The sequence below is a fragment of the Lepidochelys kempii genome, chromosome 1, assembly GCF_965140285.1.
Source record: "Lepidochelys kempii isolate rLepKem1 chromosome 1, rLepKem1.hap1, whole genome shotgun sequence".
Lineage (NCBI taxonomy): Eukaryota > Metazoa > Chordata > Testudines > Cheloniidae > Lepidochelys > Lepidochelys kempii.
Window position 1 is genome coordinate 74268246 of NC_136380.1, and position 23970 is coordinate 74292215.

At 42.0% G+C, this 23970-nt stretch overlaps 2 protein-coding genes across 13 annotated transcripts in view; one reads left to right on the forward strand and one right to left on the reverse strand.

The window, feature by feature from the left end:
- PCDH9 (protocadherin 9) overlaps positions 1-23970 on the reverse strand; it is an 892742-nt gene that overhangs the window by 711274 nt on the left and 157498 nt on the right. The window lies entirely within an intron of this gene.
- On the forward strand, positions 17793-19778 carry LOC140907184 (uncharacterized). Its single transcript, XM_073332533.2, has 2 exons — positions 17793-18581; positions 19170-19778. Exons 1-2 carry the CDS (start codon positions 18044-18046, stop codon positions 19625-19627), a joined length of 996 nt encoding a protein of 331 aa, XP_073188634.2. The 5' UTR covers positions 17793-18043; the 3' UTR covers positions 19628-19778.

Here is a 23970-nt window from a genome sequence, read left to right on the forward strand (position 1 = left end):
CTCATCAGCATCTACCATTGGCTAGTTCAGGCAACTCCCGGTGTAGTATGCTGGCTTTTGTGGATCACATTCTTATTCACTTCTCTCTTCCCATTCATTGTACAGGACCCCTAGGAACTTATTTCAGGGTTTGTGGAGCTGTGAAGGGGTCAAGTCACTTGTGCCACTTCCTCATGGCCAGGCTTGGTGTGGCAGCTCTCCCTCCACTTGCGTCTCCCGCCAGTGGCTGCTCTGCCTCTGTGGTGGCCTGCCTCTTCCTGGGGCTTGGATCTCTGGTCAAGTCTCTTCAAAGTCTCTCCCCTTCCAGAGTAGTCCATGAACAAAGAGCAAGGGGAATTAACACAAATTAACTGAGTTAGTCAGAGAGAGAGGGGAGGTGAAGGTGTATCCACCACCCCATGAAGGTGTATCAGAATCTGTCTCTCCCATGCCTCAGGAGCAGTAGTTTTCTGCAAAGGTCCTGCCTTCAGCCAGCCCTTTCCTCAGGAGCTGAAGATTAAAGGTTTGTTCTCTTCCTGGGGCTGCCAACAAGTGAGCTGTTCTGCTCTTCTTTCGAGCTTGTGAATGTCTTGCAGATGTGGAGGGGCAGATCTAGCGGAACCCAGAGTAGCTCTGTAACCCCTTGTGGTCCACTTTGGGGTCTGTATACCCCATCCCAGGATTACATTACTGATCGAGTGATTTTCTATGAGCCTGAGTCCCTTTGTGTATCTGGGCCTAATCTGAAGTCAACGGGTGTTAACAAGACTCTTTCTGTTGACTTCAATGGACTTTGGTTCATACCCTATGGGGTTCAAATTGATGGGGAAGATGATAGCTAGTGAAGAGATTTAGACAGGGCTTCAATGGCATTCTGAAGACAGGGAAGAATAATAGCGCATCCCATTCATGTTTTCTGATATAGCACAGGTTGATTAACAAGAGTGTAGATTGTTTCAAAGGATCATCATGAATCTAAATACTATAGATTTACTATTGTCAGAACAATATTATCCAAACTTCAGGGAGCATCTTGAGCCAAGTGCTGTGTAAAGAGGCAAAAAATGTGTCCTGAAGACATGCAAACTAGTGTTGTCCTGAAACACAGTACTGCATCTGAGGAATAACTGGGTAGGGCTCAGCAAACAGTGATCTGCCCTGTGTTACTGTAGATTTTTTTTCTTCCTCTTTGCTAGCCAGAAGAAAGGCCAAACTCTGCTCTCCATTATACAGATGTCAGTAGAGTTGCACCATTCACAATGATGAAACAGAAAGTAGAGCTTGGCCCAATGAATTTCAGCTCAATTTCAAGAAGAATGAGCAGCTTCCTGTATGCACTTTCCTTTCAATATTTGTGACCAGGTATTGCTAACACCTACAGCATCCTATGTAGGTGATGTATTTGATCAGATGTATTGATCATTTAGCATGACAGAGTGTAATGAAATGGCCCAGGTGTTAAAAGGTAAATATATTATTTTTCCCAGCAGGAGACTGGCTGTTTGTAGATATAGTTTTCCATCCAAATTTAAGTAGATGCATTGAGGTTCTAAGAGCAGGCAATCTGAAGTGCTCATTAGACAGGAGCAAATAATTCATACCTGCCTGCATCTAATTTAACCATATTTTCTTCTTGAATAAAGCTTTCCCTAGTGGAAATCAGCGATCCAACCCACACACTTCCAACCCTGTTGGTGCTTTCAGTTTACATTTGCAAATTCTCCAGAATTCTAAAAATGAGTCTCTCTCTCTCTCTCTCTGATCTCTACTGGGTATTTATAGGCATCAAGTATAATTATGCTTTTGGCAAGCCTGTGAAAATTAAACCTTTGCAAGCAAGTAAAAAGGGGGGAGAAGATGGTGAGAGGAGAGAGAAAAAAGCCATTTTAGAATGAAGTTATCACAAGCTTACCCATGTGTAAGCGGAAGGCAGCTACATATTGTAATCTTACAGCACACTTCGAGGAGATGGTGACATTTGGCTCAAACTTAATGAAAGCTTAGGATGGGTATTTCAATGATTTGAACAGGGTCTATATCTAGTAGACGAGACATAAGTAATGAAACTGGCAAGTTGTCTTCTTTGAGATAGCAAATGATCTGCTTCCAAAAATCAGGTCTCACTGACAAGCAAGCGAGTATTTTGCACAGCAGATCTTGCAGCACTCTACATACTCCAGCTCTCTGATTTTCATATTCCTCACTTTCACCTTCTTTCCCCTAGACAGAACATAGCAAGTGCTTCTATTGTACCTCCCTGCTACCTATTTTAATTGAAATCTTCGCTGAGTCTCATTCTTTGAAGAGTTTACAGCAAAACCATAACTCAAGGTAAAGCAAACAGTATGTGAGGTATTTGTGGGAATTTGTATACCAGGGGTCGGCAACCTTGCAGAAGTGGTGTGCCGAATTCTCATTTATTCACTCTAATTTAAGGTTTCACGTGCCAGTAATACATTTTAATGTTTTTAGAAGGTCTTTTTCTATGTCTATAATATATAACTAAACTATTGTTGTATGTAAAGTAAATAAGGTTTTTAAACTGTTTAAGAAGCTTCATTTAAAATTAAATTAAAATGCAGAGCCACCCGGACCCGTGGCCAGGACCCAGGCAGTGTGAGTGCCACTGAAAATCAGCTCACGTGCCACCTTTGGCATGCGTGCCAGAGGTTGCCTACCCCTGCTGTATACTCTAACATCTCAGCAGTCCCCAAGATTCCAAGAGCTAGAGATTCTACCATCTGCTGTGCAGTTCCACTTTGGCAGAGAAGAATACAGGTACAAAGAACCTCTTTCCACTGGCAGCTGCACTGGTATCTCAAGACAGCACTACGGTTGAGGCTTGTTTATCATAATGAAAAGCATACCAGAGGTCCAGAGAGTAGGCAGCATATGTAGGCCAGCAGAACAATATAGCTGAGGTGCACACTAGTCCTTTCTAAAGAAAAATACATTAGAACAGTGAATGCTGCCAGCCCTAAGCCATCTAGCTCTTCTACCAGATATACATCCAGCACCTGTGTTTGTCCCCTGCCCCCTGAACCCCAAACACACCTCTCTCATTGAAGGGCAGGCTTTTTCCCTGAGACGTATGCTACAGAACTAATGATTCCTCCTGAAAAAGGCACCAGACAGATCTAGCCATCTCAGCCTCTCTATTTAAGGTTGTGAGAAGCCACATTCAATGGCTGAAATGTCACTGATGAATCACATACTACTTTAGCTGTGCAGAAGTATTAATACATCAGTCAATCCTCTTGAAACTGTTGTATAGTGTATTTATTATGTTTGTTCGGTACAATATGCATTAGAAACTTTTCATGGCAGATAAGCAAAACAAGAACCTCACAGTATTACAGAAGAACGTTAATGAATTCCTTTATGCGGCGATGTTCCTTGGCAAATATTGAGCGCTTAAGAATACAACACTGTTCAATGACAGTCTAAGATGAAGACGATGAAGAGAATTAGCCATCATGCTAATGTTTCCTCTCATGCTAATGTTTCCTCTCATGCTAAAGCTGCTCTCAGCCAGATCCCATGGAGGAACAAACAAAATATGAACCTCTGCAAAGAGCTAGTATTTTGCATATAGAAGACAAATAAGGTAGCATTACTGCAGGCCTATTGGGAAAGTACATAAAAAGAAATCAAAATGAGAGAAAACACTGTGGAAGATGGAAAACTAGAATGAAAGGTTAAAAAGTAGGAGCCTACAGTTTTAGGGCCCAAATTTCTGATACACCACTGTAAATGTAGGGCCAAGAAAGAGCAAGACCATATTTATTTATGAAGAAGATATAGATATTCATGTAATAGAAAGATGTTAAAAAAACCCCATGATTATTAACATTGTTGTGCAATGGGAAGGTTCAATTGCGTAACTTAGTTCCAAAATAGGCGATTGGGTGTGTACCACTGGTTGAGAGTCCCATTTGGTAGAACAGCACAGCCACTCTTGAAAATATGAGGAGAATGGGGCCAAGAAGAAGCTGACACAGAGATGGAAAAAAAAAGGAGAGACACAAGATCAAATGAATGTTTGGAGAGATGTTTTGGGTCCTTTAACATGACCACAGGACACTTCAGCTTTACTGAGTAAACTGCGAGGCAGTCAGATAAGGCCAATTCAAAGGGGATTCTAGGTAAATCAAACTTTACAATATTCCTGTTCTAGAAGGTGAGTCCTGTCCAGGGAAGTTATTGAGGCACCAGAAGGAGTTTTTCCAGTCTTATTACAAGTTCTGTTCAGCTTCTCAAGGGGAGTGTTTCTATGCCTGTGTATGCCTCCCAGCCTTCACTTCTCTTCAGAGTGCAGAATAAACCCAGAGTATCCCCACTGAAGTCACTGTTTACTGTGATCAAAGTCAGAGTCTGGCTTTTAAAACAAAATAATATGGGTTCATTTGGAACTACCATTATTTCTGTTATTTTTATGAGTTAGTCATAATCATAGAAATAAGAGATGTAAAATACCTATTAGAGTTAGGCCATCCAATCCATCCTCCTTTATACTGTATTTTCTAGAGTATTCTCTAGAGCTTTGTGCCACCTACTTTTAAATGACTCAAGTGACGAGGCTCCCAGCACATCCCTTGGGAGGTCACAATTTGATATTCAGCCAATATTATCCCGTGCATATATTAAATATCACTCCAAATTATACCCCATTTGGCCACATGAAAGAATGTATCATGCTCTTTGGATGGTACCTTTGAACACTGGCATTTGTGCATAGCAAAAGATATGCAGTATCTAGATACTTTGATGATTAGTACTCCATAAACATGAAAGAAAAACAGAGCTCACAAATGACCCTGCAATGATCTCAGCTTTTGCTGCTGTTAATAGGTTCTGCCTGTAAAAGTCCACTTGTGCAGATTCAGCTTTCTGCAGCTCCCCTCATCTCTGTGTCTGCAGAATTTTGCCTGTCTTTCTATACAATCTGAATGCCAACTCCTTGCAGCCAGACATGTTTCTTTTCTATCTGCTTCAGTCATGCTTTCACCTACCCTTCACAGTAAGAAACTATTACTGCCAATTCTATTAAAACACATTTCATGTATTTTTCAGGCAGCTTTATTGGCTGCAAGATTAATATGCATCTCTAGTTCCAGAGGTCACATTGGCTCTCTACAAAGGAGCACTTCCTCTTTTGGTCTTTCATATTTATCAAGAACTATACAAGGTAACCCACCTAACCTGGAATAAACCGAGGGAGAAAACCTACTACAAGGCTAAAGCTATCTATTAGCAGAACCTTGTCCTACTGAATGATCCTGATCTTGATTTCTGAATATAATATTATTGATAACTCCAGAACAGACACATAATGGTGTATGTGCAAGACATAAAATGGATACATGAATCACAAACAATGGTTAGAAAAAAATAATTCATTTTTTTTAAATATGGCAACTGGAAAAACAATTGCTTTCAGTTATGTGAGCTTTGATATCCTGAGGAATTTCCCCATCTTTCACAGGATACCACACATCTTCTATTTGTCAAAAAGTAAATAAAAACACCATTTTGTGCAGTGTTGGAAGTGATGAGTCTAGTCATACAATAAATACTTATTGTTTTTAAAAATAAAATGACTTGTCTTAAGAAGACAGACTTTTATGAAGTAGTTATTTTTCTACAGGTTGGTAAGCTATGTATATACCATGCAAATACACACACAATACAGTGAAGCACTGCAGTTAAAACAGCTGAAAACTGGAGAGCTGGTCTATTTCTTACACAATAAGCATGAAGGTTCCCTGTCCTACTGCAATGACCCCATGATCTCCTGTGCCAAGTGCTCAAGTCCCCGCTGTGGATTTAAACTCAATCTCATTCTGAGTTTCCATTCTGCTGGCACAGGAGTCATTCTTCACTGCACTGCTCAAGCCAGGAACAGGCTGCTGACTAGGAGGCAGACGCTGATAAGCAATGGCTATAAGAGAACTTGTAATTGCACAGGCTTTTCCTTCCCCCCAACAGGTATTACGACAAATGAGCAACATGGAAAATTCTTGTGAGCTTTAAAAGGGAAGATAAATTTACAGTTTTGTAGGAGGTTAACACTATTCCCAGAGTAACAAATGGGTGTGTAAGGTATGTGCAGCTTAACTTCCTTCACTGTTGCATGCATTTTGGTAGCAGCTCTTTACAGAAAGCCTGCTGAAATGAACAGAATGCTACGGGGATGTAAAAGGTGGGCCCCAATAATTATAGAAAAAAATCCCGTGTTGAAAGAATATTAAGGTGCAAAACTGAGTACCCAAAAGTTCAGAAATGCCTGAATTAAAGTTGCCAGTGCACCCTTAATTCACCACCCTTGTGCATCTGTATTATCATACAGTCTTTAATTACATGATCACATGCTATTTTTTCCACAGGACCCCCGTTTCATTAAGTTCAGTGCAGAGATTGGACAGTGCTAGCTGAATGGGTAGCTATTCAATGTTGTTGTTTTTCTCCTCATCATTGTCAAAATTGTCAGCCAATTTGGGATGCCAAATTTGAGAAGTCATAGGCCTGACTTTTCAGAGTAGTTAGCATTGCATAGCACTTCAGAGCACAATTCCCATTATTCTGGTTACAGATGTGAATGCTCAGTATTTCTGTAAATCAATGCCCAAGGGCTGTTGATTAATCACAGTTAACTCACACGATTAACTCAAAAAAATTAACTGGATTAAAAATATTAATCATGATTAATCGCACTGTTAAACAATAGACTACCAATTGACATTTATTAAACATTTTTGGATATTTTTCTACATTTTCAAATATAGTGATTTCTATTGCAACACAGAATACAAAGTGTACAGTGCTCACTTTATATTATTTTTATTATAAATATTTGCACTGTAAAATGATAAAATAAATAGTATTTTTTCAATTCACCTCATACAAATACGGTAGTGTAATCTCTTTATTGTGAAAGTGTAACGTACAAATGTAGATTTTTTTTTTACATTTACAGGAGATACTGCTGACTGCTTCTTATTTACAATGTCACCAGAAAGTGAAAACAGGCATTCACATGGCACTTTTTTTAGCCACTGTTTACGTGCCAGATATGCTAAACATTCATATGCCCCTTCATGCTTTGGCCACCATTCCAGAGGACATGCTTCCATGCTGATGATATTTGTTAAAAAAAAATGCATTAATTAAATTTGTGACTGAACTCCTTGGGGGAGAATTGTAGGTCTCCTGTTCTGTTTTACCTGCATTCTGCCATATATTTCATGGTATAGCAATCTCAGGGGATGACCCAGCATGTGTTCTTTGATTTAAGAACACTTTCACAGCAGCTTTGACAAAACGCAAAGAAGGTACCACAGCACTCAACTCAAGGTTTAAGAATCTGAAGTGCCTTCCAAAATCTGAGAGGGACAAGGTCTGGGGAATGCTTTCAGATGTCTTCAAAGAGCAATACTCCAATGCAGAAATGACAGAACCCGAACTACCAAAAAAGAAAAATCAACCTTTTGCTGGTGGCATCTGACTCAGATGATGAAAATGAACATGCGTCAGTCCGCTCTGCTTTGGATTGTTATCGAGCAGAATGTGTTATCAGCATGGACGCATGTCTTCTGGAATGGTGGTTGAAGCATGAAGGGACATATGAATCTTTAGCGCATCTGGCGCATAAATATCTTGTGATGCCAGCTACAACAGAGTCATGCAAACGCCTGTTCTCACTTTCAGGTGGCATTGTAAACAAGAGGTGGGCAGCATTGTCTCCTACAAATTATAATCAAACTTGTTTGTCTGAGTGATTGGCTCAGAGTGACTGAGTGGACTTGTAGTTTCTTAAGTTTTACATTGTTTTATTTTTGAATGCAGTTATTTGTTGTACATAATTCTACATTTGTAAGTTCAACTTTCATTATAAAGAGATTGCACTACAGTACTTGTATTAGGTGAATTGAAATATACTATTTCTCTTGTTTTTTACAGTGCAAATATTTCTAATAAAAATAAATATAAAGTGAGCACTGTACACTTTGTATTCTGTGATGTAATTGAAATCAATGTATTTGAAAATGTAGAAAACATCCAAAAATATTTAAATAAATGGTATTCTATTATTGTTTACCAGTGCGATTAAACACAATTAATTTTTAATCGTGATTAATCACGATTAATTTTTTTAATCAGTTGACAGCTCTCGTTTATATGACTTGCCTAGTATAATACAGCAACTCTGTGGCAGAGGCAGGGATAGAATCTAGTTCTCCAGGGGAGCATTCAGCTGCCCTAGCTATGAGTCCATCATTTCTCGTCCTGCAGTTCCCTGCCACATTTACGACATACTTTCCAACTTATGCATCAAATGTGGCAGGGGTCCTATAGACAAGAAGCCCTTCATTAGACAAACCTCACTCATCCCCAGAGCAGCTCCAACCTTCAGCTCTTCTTTCCCCCTTCCTAACTATTTTCCCCTGCCACCTTCTGCCTGTTCTCCCTCCGCAGTTCTTCACTCCTCCTCATTCTGTCATGCTGCTGCCTCGTACTCCAGCTACATGATGCTTGGGCTTGAACAGGGGGAGTTCTCGAATCCCAGAGCACAGGAGACTCTTCCCACTCTCAGTACTGGTGTCCCACAGTGACAGACATGACAATATCCGGGACAAACCTTACTGAATTACGTTTAAGCATTTTAGGAGTTCATTGTATTAAAAAACAAAAAATCCCTATTGAGGGATTGTATTTAATTCCGTTGGGGAGGAGGGCCACAGCCCTCTAGGAACTAAGAACAGTGGTGGGTGATTAGGCAAATTCACTCGGATTGTAACACCTTCAGAGTGCTACCACCACCTTAATCGATTAGTCTCGTTAGAGTTGGTATGGCAACCCTAATTTTTTCATGTTGTCTGTATATCTTCCTACTGTATTTTCATGTATATCTTCCTACTATATTTTCCACTGCATGCATCTGATGAAGTGGGCTTCAGCCCACGAAAGCTTATGCTCAAATAAATGTGTTAGTCTCTAACGTGCCACAAGTTCTCCTCGTTCTTTTTGCTGATACAGACTAACACAGCTACCACTCTGAAACCTATCACCTGAAGAGAGGCTCACAAATGGCAAACTGGATTTTTCAGGGACCAGGGAAAGAAAATATTTTTCATTAAATAGCCTGAGTTAAAACTGACTTGGAGCTTTCTTTCTGATCCAGCAACCAGACCGGCCTCCTGGCCCAATGGGATGCCCAATTTAGAAGAGTTGGCAGGTCTTCAGCCCACTGAGCCCCACATGATTTAACGCAGGTTCTGAGCTGAAGCTGTGATGAACTTGTGACCAGAGGAAAAACCCCAGCGTAGGGTTTCAGGAGCTAGTCACCAACCAGAGCCCTAGGTTGGAGTTGAGGTGATCTCTGCTAAGCTTATTAGCATACATATTTTAATATGTTTTCTCTGTAATACTTTCACCTTAAAAATAAAAGTTCTTGCTTGGAAAGGGCTGTGTGGAAACTTAACTGTGACAATAACACAGTGATGGTCTCCGAGGAGAGGAGAGAAGCGAAGCAGTGGCTGCTTAGGCAGTCTGTCTTTTGCAAGACAGTCAAGTAGTCAAGGAACTGTGCAGCCTGGAAATACCCGAGTCAGAAGGGAGAGAGACATGCATCTCCACCCAATTGAAGCAACAGCCGGATGAGCCATAAGCCTAGAGTGGATACCCTTGCAGGACCATAAAGGGGGAATACTGGTGTTGTTGCCCTGAACTGTGACAGCGACCCCCACAATGGCTCCTGGAAATTGGAAGGAGTTATTGAAGGGGAAGTCCTTCTCAGCACCTACAGCCCTGGGATGGAACATGCTCAGTTGCTCTTTTGGGATGGCGCATGAGAAGTCTGATTGCAGATAGGAGCATGTACTGGAACAAGTTATTTTTAATGTGGGCAAAATAACGTTTTCCCTAACCGCCCATGTTCTTGTTTCAGCTAAAATCATTCATCCATTTAGTTTCCAGAAACATTCAACCTCAGGTAGATACTCTGTATGGAAAATTTCAACCGGAACAGTTTAGGTTTGGAGAAGTTATAAGCAACTGAAGACAGGGTCTCATAATGGAAAGTGTTGAGCAAAATTTATCATAGGTGTCATTATCTACACTTCCATAACAAATACATAAATTAAAATAATATAATTAGCTCATATAGGCCCATTTCCTTGATCTACTTAATGGAATAAACTCACATACCTCATATGTTGTACTCTGCGGTAGTGAATATATTAAAACATGTTAAACAAGCTCAGCAGGCAAACTTACTGGACTCTGTGCGCCTGATCAAATATACCCTGGAGTTTGCCTGTGTGAGGGCAGCAAGATCAGGCCTAAATTCTTATTCTTCATACTCAGAGGATTAGCTGAACCTCTAAAGCTCCACTCCATCTGCTTTGTTATCTAATCCCACTCTCCTGGAGATACCACCTACTCTATTGTTCCGCTAAACACTGTGTGCCAGCTCTGTTCTCAGCAGACACTGCCAAGTATGCCAAACCCCTTCAAATTCTCTGTGGTAGAATTTGAATGTAGCCTTTCAGGTTTTAAGATTATTTAAAGGGCAAAAAGGGTTAGGAGATGTGACACTATAAAAATGGCAACATTCTTGGTGCTCTGTTTATCCTATCAGTCATTGTCCAGAGTTAAGTGGTTCTTTGTTTTGCTCTATTCCATCCCATCCACTTTCAAGAAAGACCAGTTAGGATTGTAACATGAATCAAAATGCTTTAAAATGTTCAACAATTGTGAAGTACTTTTATATGTAGAAAAAGAAAAGCTGCTTTCCTCCCCTACCTAGCATAATATTTTTTGGTAATTGTGTGAAATAGATGTGAGGGCAAAATTCACTTCCTTGAAGTATGCCTTTGGGTCTAAATCCAAAAAGCTAAAAGACTAAAATAGGGAAATCAATTCCTGCCAACGTGTCCCTGAAAAGCTCCAGCTAAATGAACTGATGTAATCTCAGCACAGGATTTACAGTCGGCGGCGACAAAGGAATTCTCATTATTTCCAGAATCTCAAGGAAAGAGAAGGAGCTGGATTGAAACGCGAGTATTTGTACATGGTAGAAATCAGGGATTATTGATAAGGCATGGACCAAACTAATACTTTGTTACTTCAACCCTGACTGCATGTCACACTGCCTCACTCAGGCCTCATGTGACCTTATTTATGCCAGATAGTGAAATGCAGATAAGTAAACAAAGTTGATAGCTAAAAAAATATATTAAAAGTGAACAATCCGAGTGGATAATGTCTCTCTACAGCAAGTGTACATCTATGGGTGAGCGGGTACAGTGTTTCCTTTCATGGGCAAAATATCAGAGTGAAATATTACAAGCTAAACCAATAGCTTTTGCACTGTCCAATTTTGCTGCCTCATCAAGCTCAAGACTGACATCAGGACTTTTATTGCTTGGCTGGTTAGGAAAGGAGCCCAGCCTCCAAATCACAAAAGGACATAGTGCCTCCCTGTCATACCAGACCACTCTCTCAGCTTGTCTTTCCACACATTTTGTGGGGCAGGAGCAGCCCTATCCCCCCAGAGATCCTTGTTATCTATTCCCACCAGTCTGTGGGAGGGGGACACAATGACTGCAACTCTTCCGCAGTGTGGCCTTAAATGATACTTATGAGGGGGAATCCCAAACCCTTGTCTACACAGAAAACATGCACTTGTTTAAAATCAGTTCTTAATTTGATTTAAACCAATGCAAAACCCCACACAGACACTGCCTTATATCGATCTATCAATTTTGTTAAATGTTGCCCCAGTTTAACTAAATTGATTTAAAAAAACACATCTTTAAACTTGTAATATCAGCAATGCCTGAGACAGATGATTGGATCTCTGCATGGAAAGGGAAGGCCCTAAGTGCTACTCACAGGCAATTAAGTAGCTACAGATTCCCCCCACCCCTTCTATGGTAAAGCATTTCAGCAAATGGAAAAGCTTAATAATATTTTTACAAAAGGGGAAAAAGCATTTGTAATTTGTTGCAACACAAGCACAACCAGGTGACATATAATCAAGCATTCCTAGACTGATGTATTACAATGCTTTTCTGCCAACTCATGCCCTGCATCTATGATGTAAGAATTCCCCATCTTTTTTTTTTATTTACTCATGCAGATCATTATGACCCTGCAAATCATTGTGATGTTAGATGATAATATAAAGTCCTTTCCAGCACAGCAAATGTTTTCCTTGAGCATATAAAAGGTTTGTTCATTAAGCACCAGAACAGAAATTATTCCTCAGTGAAAGAGAAGGAACAGGTACTCTGATTCATCTATAATGAGCTATAGGGAAGCCAATGAGCATATAAAAGGTTTGTTCATTAAGCACCAGAACAGAAATTATTCCTGAGTGAAAGAGAAGGAACAGGTACTCTGATTCATCTATAATGACCTATAGGGAAGCCAATGAATCGACAGAATTTGCTTCTTCCAACAGGAGGCCTCCATTAAGAGGCCCCCAATAATCAGACTTCAGGAATAAAAGAGAAAAAAAATACTTATAAATTTATTCTATAAGAAAAAGAAATCTGTGTATGCACCATCTGAACTTTTCTTTGTCTCTATTCTGTGTATGGAGGGCTCTCCCCATTCCAATGTTAACATTCAAAAACAGTTCCATCTGGTCCTAACTGTTAAAGAGGAGCAGACCTCTGTTCAACAGCACCATATTCAAAACTGAAAAGCGTTCTAATTCCTCTAGATTAGAAAACAGTAGACTGGAAAATTGCAGGAGATTGGTTTTCATAGGACCCCTGTTTACAGCTGCTGTCTGTAACAAGACAGCTATGATTTGCTCTGTTAAGGAGCCTGCTTGTGACAAGTGTCCAACTATGAGAGAGAACTTTTGGCTTGCCCAGTAGTACACCTACAGCACTGTCTTTCTTCTCCCTCACCTATTCCCCGCCCCCCATTTTTTTAAATTATTGTAGCTCAGGAAATCAGACTACATACCATTAAAGAGATTAAAATGTTAGCAGTGCAAGAAAAAACTCTTATGAGCAGAAAAAGTTACCCAAGTAGTAGCAAAATAAAAAAAGAATTATTATAAAAAATCCTCTCATAATCAGACACTGCTTTTATCACATCATATGCATTAAACTTCTCTGAACTGATGTCCTTTTCATCCTAATGTACTAAATTAAATATCTGTTCCTTGTAGAATTTGATTCATCTAAACTAGATTAAAATCAAATCATGTACAAAATCAATTTCACTTAAAGTACAATAATCCTAGCCCACTGAGGCCCCCTTCTAGTAATCACAATAAACGCTGCCTCTCCCCCAGGGCCACCCCTTCTTTCTTTCCCCTAGCCTTTCACTGGATGCATAATTTTCATATCCCATTATAAATTGTGACCTTGTATATCTTATTCATATCTTGTCAGAGCAACTTGGCCAAGGAGCTGGAGGCGAGACAACCTCATTCAAACATTCCTTCAGGATTTTCAGGTCAAGTTATTTTTTTTAAATTGGGATTGGTATAAACCTCAAGGGATTTCTTGATTTAAGAAAGAACTGCAAATATTTAAGCTGTCTTGGGGGGATTATGCTGACATTGGATCGTGGGATTACCTCTCCTATAAAACTCAGGGGATTTGGACTGGTTCGGCGTCTCATCAGGAAATTGGGCAAAAAGGGTTCTTACATGATGTTAATCAGATATTCAATCACTCTTTACTGTAAGCGCCTCAAAAGGTAGCAAACAAATGAAAAGAAAGAAAAAAAGCATTGGTTTGCAGATCTCTCTGAAACAGAAGTAATCCTCCAGCATGCAGTAATACTTTGCCTTTCATGTCATCATGGCTCCTCCCAGTAATAAAGAGCCAAATTCTGAAAAAACGTGAGCACTGGTACCTCCCAACAACTTCAGAATTGTTAGATTTGCAGGTGCTCACTATCATGAAGGATGCATCCAATTCAACACCAATACTAGTAATTAAGAACAGTCGGCACTTCTACTGCACTGCACCTGTCATTTGAGCATCTCAATGCACTCTACATTAGTAATTAATTCTCACAACAATCTTTTGTGAGGTAGGAAACTATTATTTCAGCTTAGGTGCTTGGAGCTGGCAGAGGGCTTTAGGGATAAGCCCCCACAGTCTGATTCAGAACTGGACTCTGTAACCATACAGCTCTGAGACAAAGGTCAGAGTAGAGTTGAAACCATGCTAAGAACTGTTCTTTTATTGGTTTCACAGTTCTAACAGTTTCCTTGACTGGGCATGACTAGCTGTGAAACTAGACCTTTCTTCTCAGGATATATAGGAAAAGTAGGGGTCACGGTGGGAGAAACAACAGGAGTTAAGAACACTTACCTGCTAGAAAAAAGGAGCTGTTGTAAGTAGCATCCAGTTCCAATGTGGCCATATAAGGACTCCAGTTGCTTGGTTCTGCCAAATATAAAGGGCCAGCCACAGGAGAGCATGCTGGGAAAAAAAGTTCCTATAAGCGGGCAAACTTTCACTTAGCCAAAGTTAGTAGGAACTAGGAAGTCATTCTTAGGAATGAGGTGCCTGTCATAAATGGAGCTGGGCAAATAAGTAATTTTTCAGTTCATCCAGCAAATTGAAAAATCAGAAAAAATGGTTCCAAAAATGTTTGGAATTTGTCAACAAACCACATGCATTAATTCCTCTCTTTATAACTTTTAGCCTATGGGAGAGAGCATTTGCCTGGGATGTAGGACACTTAAGTTTGAATCCCACTCTAGAACAGGGACTTGAACTCAAAACTTCCCTGTTTTTAGGTAAGCATCGTAACCACCATGTTATAGGGATGCTCTCATTTGAGCCTCTTAAAGCAGTTCTACTTCGGCTAACTACTTATCCATTAGGCCAAAGAGCAAACAGCTCTACAACCTGCTGAGTAAGCATTCACATTGGAGGAGAGATGGATTCAAATCCCTCCTTTGAATCAGACAGAGAGATTTGAATCCACATCTTCTACTTGCTAAGTGAGTGCCTTAATCAGCAGACATTAGAGTCAGTCTCACTTGCTGTCTCTTTGGCTCAATTAATTTTGAAGTATTTCATAAAAAGTGGAACAGCTTCAGCAGGAGAGATTTCACATCACAGAACAGCCTATAGCCTGGTAGTTAAATTGCTCAGGCAAAATCTGAATTGAAGTCTATGCTCCAGAGTATAGCAGTTCAAGCCTCCACACTCTAGTTAAGTGCACTCATTAGTGGTCTACTGACCATAAGGAGGAACACATACACACTTTGCTGGCCTGGAAAAAGGTGTTGTTGTTTTTCCCCAACCAAAAGTAATCCGGGCAAATTCTCAAACAGTTTGGGTTCAGCCAAAACTGCATTTTTTGGCCAATAAACTATTGGTCCGAAAAATGTCACCCTTTTTACTTACTATAGGGATTCTTCCTCCTTCTCCCCATTCAATCACCTCCTCCCCAGAAAGACTATGCTACACTTCTGTTATAAAACCATCTATCAACTAACAAAAGAGATAATCCATACCATAATTTGCTCAACAGGAAACAAAAAAATCTCTGATCAGGAAAATGGTACTACAGTTTTCCTGGAGCTGTGTCAACCACAGTATAGAGAGATGTTCCTGTTTCAAAGGAACAATTTTTTTGCCTCCCTTCCACCCAATACATCATCAGATACATCTCTCCCCTTTCTTCCATGTGTATAATCTCACATATCCCCGGTTCAACATGTTGCAAAAGATTTCAAGACTAGGTTCAAACTGGAGAAGTAGAAGTTAAAATAGTCTGGGCTATAATGGGATACTCAATCATATGGCTGAATTTTTTAAAGGACTCAGACAGGTCCCACTGATTGAAAAAAATCTCTCTCTCAATGAGAAATAATCTACATGACATCTCTTATCAAATCAGAATTTATCTGTATTGGTCAGTTTGAAAAAAACAGACAAGATTTTTTCTTTACATCATTTTTAGGGAAGCCAGGATTAATGTACAATTTCAATGTGTACCAAACAAGGACAAAAGGCTTACACTGGGAAAAAGAACCCTAACTAAACTTGACAGGAAACCGCTTTCCATTCACTCATGGAGAGATTCCAGCACCACTGACAACAAGCCCTGCTGATTCGGGTCAGTCACTTTTCAAGCCAAAGGGAATAATCTTTTCTAACTTCGCTCACAGTCTCATAACTCCTTTATAAATAAACATACCAGAAAAAAAAAACAGAGAAAACTAGCCATAACAATGCAAACACTAGCCGACAGCACAATAGAATCTGCTAAACTGCAGTGATAATGTTCATGTTCTCGGATGTCTGGAGAGGAAAGATTCAGTCTCTTTCACACAGATGAAACAAGTTTTATTTGCACCATGTTATAACTTTGAATGGTTTGGTAATTTTATGAGCACATCTGCCTGAGCACATGCATTATAAATGCTAAGCACCATCTAAGAAGCCTCTAACTTTTTAAGTTCACACAAGAAAGACTACAATGGAATGTGTAGGATGTTCAACGAATGCAGAGATGGAAGTTCATATTAATGCTCACTCTGGTTGTAAAGTTATCTTACAAACAAAGAGGATCATATTGTCTGACTGCATCTTCTAGAACCACGTACAAACAAGTCCTCTTTCCACTCCAAACAAAACAACACAGAATAATTTGTAAAAGTCACTCTTCTAGGGGACAGATATTAACAAAAATACAACTGTAAATAATACTAAGCTTTTCTTCTAGGGCTATTGTTTGTACCGAACATACTGGCTAGATCCACCTCCCTTATACCTTGGTGGAGCAATAAGACAGCTGTACCAGTGAGTGAACAAACCCCAGTTAACACTTTCTCAGCAGGCTCAACATCTGTAACAGGTTGTTTGAAACAAAGAGTTGCAGCCCATTACAAAAGACAACTTATTTACAGTAGTGAAATGTTGCAAACAATTCCCAATGTTGTTAACAATGGTGGAGATCCACCAGTGGTAACAATGTTGTGAGCCAATAGCTGTTGCCAGCATTTTAAGCACTATGTTAATGAGACCAGAGATAGACAAAGTGCTTAAAACGTTGGTGGATCATCAACACTAAACAACACTGCTCATGCTGGAGGAGCTAAACTATGTAGACAAGGCTCACAATAATATCCAGCATCTCCATTTATGTATACTGTGACTCAAACAGTTCTGATGACATTTGGAAATGTAGCAGTCATTTCCCAGAATTGGCAAGGTAATAGATAGATTAATAGCTATGCTGACATTCTGTCTGGTGTTTGAAAGGTGATATTTTCTATCATGTCAAAGAATCTGATGTTTCATGTTTTCTTTCTGACTAAACCCAATTTATTAAAGTCACCAAAGTAAGTGTTTTCATTAAAATCTTGTCACCATATCTCTTTAAAAAGATCTCCAAATAAATCTAATCACCTAAAGAACAATCTTCAGTTAATTTTCAAAATGCTTTGTTAACATTTTACAGTTATGGGATGCTTTGATGTCTCTCTTTTTTATGAACTTGCATCATATAAAGCTGTTGGTTTCACACTTAATACCCACCTTTTAATGCATATTATCATGTTAACTGGTAGCTAATTTGTTTTTGGTTGTTGGTATTATATTTTCAAAGACCTTTTAATCATTTTGACAATGTTTTCCCCAGCCAGTTTATATAGCAAAAGTTTTGATCTCCTAAAATGATGTTACTCCTTATGAAATTGTTCTCCCATTTAGCCCTGGTCTACACTAGGACTTTAGGTCGAATTTAGCAGCATTAAAATCGATGTAAACCTGCACCCGTCCACACGATGAAGCCCTTTATTTCGACTTAAAGGGCTCTTAAAATCAATTTTATTACTCCACCCCTGACAAGTGGATTAGCACTTAAATCGGCCTTGCCGGCTCGAATTTGGGGTACTGTGGACACAATTCGACGGTATTGGCCTCCGGGAGCTATCCCAGAGTGCTCCATTGTGACCGCTCTGGACAGCACTCTCAACTCAGATGCACTGGCCAGGTAGACAGGAAAAGAACCGCGAACTTTTGAATCTCATTTCCTATTTGACCAGCATGGCAAGCTGCAGGTGACCATGCAGAGCTCATCAGCAGAGGTGACCATGATGGAGTCCCAGAATTGCAAAAGAGCTCCAGCATGGACCGAACGGGAGGTACGGGATCTGATCGCTGTTTGGGGAGAGGAATCCGTGCTATCAGAACTCCGTTCCAGTTTTCGAAATGCCAAAACCTTTGTCAAAATCTCCCAGGGCATGAAGGACAGAGGCCATAACAGGGACCCGAAGCAGTGCCGTGTGAAACTGAAGGAGCTGAGGCAAGCCTACCAGAAAACCAGAGAGGCGAACGGCCGCTCCGGGTCAGAGCCCCAAACATGCCGCTTCTATGATGAGCTGCATGCCATTTTAGGGGGTTCAGCCACCACTACCCCAGCCGTGTTGTTTGACGAAGAAGATGATGAGGAGGAGGAGGTTGTAGATAGCTCACATAAAGCAAGCGGAGAAACCGGTTTTCCCGACAGACCGGAACTGTTTCTCACCCTGGACCTGGAGCCAGTACCCCCCGAACCCACCCAAGGCTGCCTCCTGGACCCAGCAGGCGGAGAAGGGACCTCCAGTGAGTGTACCTTTTAAAATACTATACATGGTTTAAAAGCAAGCATGTGAAAGGATTACTTTGCCCTGGCATTCGCGGTTCTCCTGGATGTACTCCCAAAGCCTTTGCAAAAGGTTTCTGGGGAGGGCAGCCTTATTGCATCCTTCATGGTAGGACACTTTACCACTCCAGGCCAGTAACACGTACTCGGGAATCATTGTACAAAAAAGTATTGCAGTGTATGTTTGCTGGCGTTCAAACAACATCCGTTCTTTATCTCTCTGTGTTATCCTCAGGAGAGTGAGATATAATTCATGGTCACCTGGTTGAAATAGAGTGCTTTTCTTCAGGGGACACTCAGAGGAGCCCATTCCTGCTGGGCTGTTTCCTGTGGCTAAACAGAAATGTTCCCTGCTGTTAGCCACAGGGAGGGGGGAAGGTTGAGGGGGTAGCTACGCGGTGGGGGGGAGGCAAAATGCGACCTTGTAACGAAAGCACATGTGCTATGTATGTAATGTTAACAGCAAGGTTTACCCTGAAAGAGTGTAGCCACTGTTTTATAAAATGTGTCTTTTTAAATACCGCTGTCCCTTTTTTTTTCTCCACCAGCTGCATGTGTTTCAATGATCACAGGATCTTCTCCTTCCCAGAGGCTAGTGAAGCTTAGAAAGAAAAAAAAACGCACTAGCGATGACATGTTCTCCAAGCTCATGCTGTCTTCCCACACTGACAGAGCACAGACGAATGCATGGAGGCAAATAATGTCAGAGTGCAGGAAAGCACAAAATGACCAGGAGGAGAGGTGGCAGGCTGAAGAGAGTAAGTGGCGGGCTGAAGACAGGGCTGAAGCTCAAATGTGGTGGCAGCGTGATGAGAGGAGGCAGGATTCAATGCTGAGGCTGCTGGAGGACCAAACCAGTATGCTCCAGTGTATGGTTGAGCTGCAGCAAAGGCAGCTGGAGCACAGACTGTCACTACAGCCCCTGTGTAACCAACCGCCCTCCTCCCCAAGTTCCATAGCCTCCAACCCAGATGCCCAAGAACGCGGTGGGGGGGCCTCCGGCTAACCAGCCACTCCACCACAGAGGATTGCCCAAAAAAAAAGAAGGCTGTCATTCAATACATTTTAAAGTTGTAAACTTTTAAAATGCTGTGTGGCATTTTCCTTCCCTCCTCCACCACCCCTCCTGGGCTACCTTGGTAGTCATCCCCCTATTTGTGTGATGAATGAATAAAGAATGCATGAATGTGAAGCAACAATGACTTTATTGCCTCTGCAAGCGGTGATTGAAGGGAGGAGGGGAGGGTGGTTAGCTTACAAGGAAGTAGAGTGAATGAAGGGGCAGGGGGTTTCATCAAGGAGAAACAAACAGAACTTTCACACCGTAGCCTGGCCAGTCATGAAACTGGTTTTCAAAGCTTCTCTGATGCGTACTGCGCCCTCCTGTGCTCTTCTAACCGCCCTGGTGTCTGGCTGCACGTAACCAGCAGCCAGGCCATTTGCCTCAACCTCCCACTCCGCCATAAACGTCTCCCCCTTACTCTCACAGATATTGTGGAGCACTCAGCAAGCAGTAATAACAGTGGGAATATTGGTTTCGCTGAGGTCTAAGCGAGTCAGTAAACTGCGCCAGCGCGCCTTTAAACATCCAAATGCACATTCTACCACCATTCTGCACTTGCTCAGCCTGTAGTTGAACAGCTCCTGACTACTGTCCAGGCTGCCTGTGTACGGCTTCATGAGCCATGGCATTAAGGGGTAGGCTGGGTCCCCAAGGATACATATAGGCATTTCAACATCCCCAACAGTTATTTTCTGGTCTGGGAATAAAGTCCCTTCCTGCAGCTTTTGAAACAGACCAGAGTTCCTGAAGATGTGAGCGTCATGTACCTTTCCCGGCCATCCCATGTTGATGTTGGTGAAACGTCCCTTGTGATCCACCAGAGCTTGCAGCACTATTGAAAAGTACCCCTTGCGGTTTATGTACTCCGCAGCTTGGTGCTCTGGTGCCAAAATAGGGATATGGGTTCCGTCTATGGCCCCACCACAGTTAGGGAATCCCATTGCAGCAAAGCCATCCACTATGACCTGCACATTTCCCAGGGTCACTACCCTTGATATCAGCAGATCTTTGATTGCGTGGGCTACTTGCATCACAGCAGCCCCCACAGTAGATTTGCCCACTCCAAATTGATTCCCAACTGACCGGTAGCTGTCTGGCGTTGCAAGCTTCCACAGGGCTAACGCCACTCGCTTCTCAACTGTGAGGGCTGCTCTCATCTTGGTATTCATGTGCTTCAGGGCAGGAGAAAGCAATTCACAAAGTTCCATCAAAGTGCCCTTATGCATGCGAAAGTTTCGCAGCTACTGGGAATCGTCCCAGACCTGCAACACTATGTGGTCCCACCAGTCTGTGCTTGTTTCCCGAGCCCAGAATCGGCGTTCCACAGCATGAACCTGCCCCATTAGCACCATGATGCATGCATGAGCAGGGCCCATGCTTTCAGAGAAATCTGTGTCCATGTCCTGATCACTCACGTGACCGCGCTGACGTCGCCTCCTCGCCCGGTATCACTTTGCCAGGTTCTGGTGATGCATATACTGCTGGATAATGCGTGTGGTGTTTAATGTGCTCCTAATTGCCAAAGTGAGCTGAGCAGCCTCTATGCTTGCCTTGGTATGGCGTCCGCACAGAAAAAAGGCGCGGAATGATTGTGTGCCGTTGCTCTGATGGAGGGAGGGGCGACTGAGGACACGGCTTACAGGGTTGGCTTCAGGGAGCTAAAATCAACAAAGGGAGTGTCTTTACATCAAGCAGTATTTCAGGCAGGACTTCACGGAGGGTTCCAATAAGAAATGGTGCACCTAAGTTATTGTTCTTATTGGAACAAGGAGGTTAGCCTGGCCTCTGATTGATACATGGCTAGATTTACCTCGCTGCACCTTCTCTGTGAGTGACTGCAGTGTGACCTAGAGGAATGAGTCCCCTAGACGGGAGGAGGCAAATGAGTACAAAACAAATCTGGTCTATTTCTTGTTTTGATCCACTCCATCTATCTTTTACATCTTTGGCTGGCAGCAGATGGTGCAGAAGGACTGCATGCCATCCACATCTCATGGCTGCTCGGCAGAAGATGGTACAGTACGACTGCTAGCCATCCTCATCTCTTGCCTGACCGGCAGAAGATGGTACAGTACGACTGCTAGCAATCCGTATCGCCTGCCTGCTTACCATAAGATGGTTCAATAGGACTGACTGCAGGACTAAAGAGAATGACCTGGTCAAGTCACTCCAAATTTAGTCCCTGCGCCCATGTCTGCCCAGGCGCTCCCAGCTGACGTGGCCAGGAGCACCTCGGACATGACGATGACGGCTACCAGTCATATTGTACCGTCTGCTGCCACAAGGCAAGGGGTTGCTGCTACTGTGTAGCAATGCCGTATCACGTCTGCCAGCTCCCAGGAGACATAGGATGACAGTTACCTGAGCGGGCTCCATGCTTGCCGTGGTATGGCGTCTGCACAGGTAACTCAGGAAAAAAGGCGCAAAACGATTGTCTGCCCTTGCTTTCACGGAGGGAGGGAGGGAAGGGGGGCCTGATGATATGTACCCAGAACCACCCGCGACAATATTTTAGCCCCATCAGGCATTAGGATCTCAACCCAGAATTCCAATGGGCAGCGGAGACTGCGGAAACTGTGGGATAGCTTTCCACAGTGCAATGCTCCGGAAGTCGACTCTAGCCTCGGTACTGTGGAAGCGCTCCGCCGAGTTAATGCACTTAATGCACTTAGAGCATTTTCTGTGGAGACACACACACTCAAATATATAAAACCGATTTCTAAAAAACCGACTTCTATAAATTCGACCTTATTCCGTAGTGTAGACATACCCTTAAAGTCAGTGGCTTCTACTGTCACAAGCAGTACCCCATTCACATAAAATTGAAAGAAGCTCAGCATTCTGTGTAAAGGTTTAGTCCAAACTGATTCGATAGCAGTAAAAACTGTGTTGGATCACAAGCACAGCAAACATGGTTTTATTCCCAGAATATTATTGTCCAAATTTTCAGTCTATGTTTCATCTGACCTCTACATTTCTTGCAGTCTAGTGCTCACAGCATTTATATGCACACAAGGCATTCAGGGTGAGCTCCACAAAGGTGCTTTGATCCTCAGGTTTAGGGCCTAAGTCTCGGGTTTAGGGCCTAAGTCCAGTTTTGGCTCCACTGTGATCCACAAAACTCCCACTGAACCCTATAGACACTTCTACTCACTCAGCAGCTAAGTTTTCAGGATAAAAGTTCCCTCATGGTATCCACTCTGCTGCCTCACTGTAAGCATCCAGATACCTATTTGCTTTCTAAGTCCGAGAGAAATTCAGACACCTAAGTCGCATGCAGGGTCTGGTCCAGTGGGCATGCTCAGAGGCTGCCTACTGGATCAGTTCCCATTCAAAATCTGCTATTGGTGCCCACATTAGAACTTTTAGTGCAGTGGTCAGAGCACTCATCGGGGATGTGAGAGACGCTGGTTCAAACCCCCAGCTCCCACCAGAGAGGGCGAAATGATTTCGACAGGGCAACCTGTCATGTGAGTGCGCCAACCCCAAGCTATGAGATATTCAGTCTCTCCTGTTGAAGATGTTCCTCTATGGAAAAATAATGGAAGAGTGATTGGAACAGGGAGACAGGACCTGGGATCTCCCATATGAGTGCTCTAACCACTGGACTACAAAGTCCCTCTCTCTCAGTGACTATTTATCCACAGTGGAATAGTCGTTGGGCCAATTTTGAAGATTGGTCTTTAGAGGCAGAATGTGTGCAGATACACAGATTGCCACACAGATCTGCCAACATACCTCAATTGTGACCAACAACACATCAGCTATTCTGGTCCTGAGCATCATTTGAACAAATGCTGTTAATCATACTAAACTGTGCATGTTTTTGTGACAGGCACAACTGGGGACTGGGATAGGCCAGCAAGCTTATTTCCATATGTGACATAAAGCCAGAATTTTAACTTGGGTTTTTTAACCACAGCAACAGACACCAAACAAATATTTTAAATGTAATTAGAGTGAAATTTAGGTTTTACTAATTACAAATTGATTTGTGAGCTGGCTAGATGACCTGGTAGGGGCATGGTTATATGCTGACTTTGGAACAATCGAGTACATAGCCTATTATTTCTGAAGCTGAGTGATGTGGAGGCTGTGCCCTTGCTCTGGTAGAGTGAACACTGTATCAATATCATTCCATCATGATGACTCAGGTGGTAGCATTATTGCTTCTGGGCCTGGGGGCCGTTGGTCCAAATCCACATGAGGACTAAAGAACAAACAGTCTGGCTATGGGCGTTTTGGAAGTGAGACCACTAGATTCTGAAATAGCTCTATGCCAGTAG

What these genes read in the sequence shown, in the direction of transcription:
- LOC140907184 (XM_073332533.2), top strand. Translation starts at nt 18,044, where the DNA reads ATGCAGAGCTCATCAGCAGAGGTGACCATGATGGAGTCCCAGAATTGC. An exon ending in AGGCGGAGAAGGGACCTCCA is followed by an intron (nt 18,582 to 19,169) that starts GTGAGTGTACCT and finishes TTTCTCCACCAG; the next exon opens with CTGCATGTGTTTCAATGATC.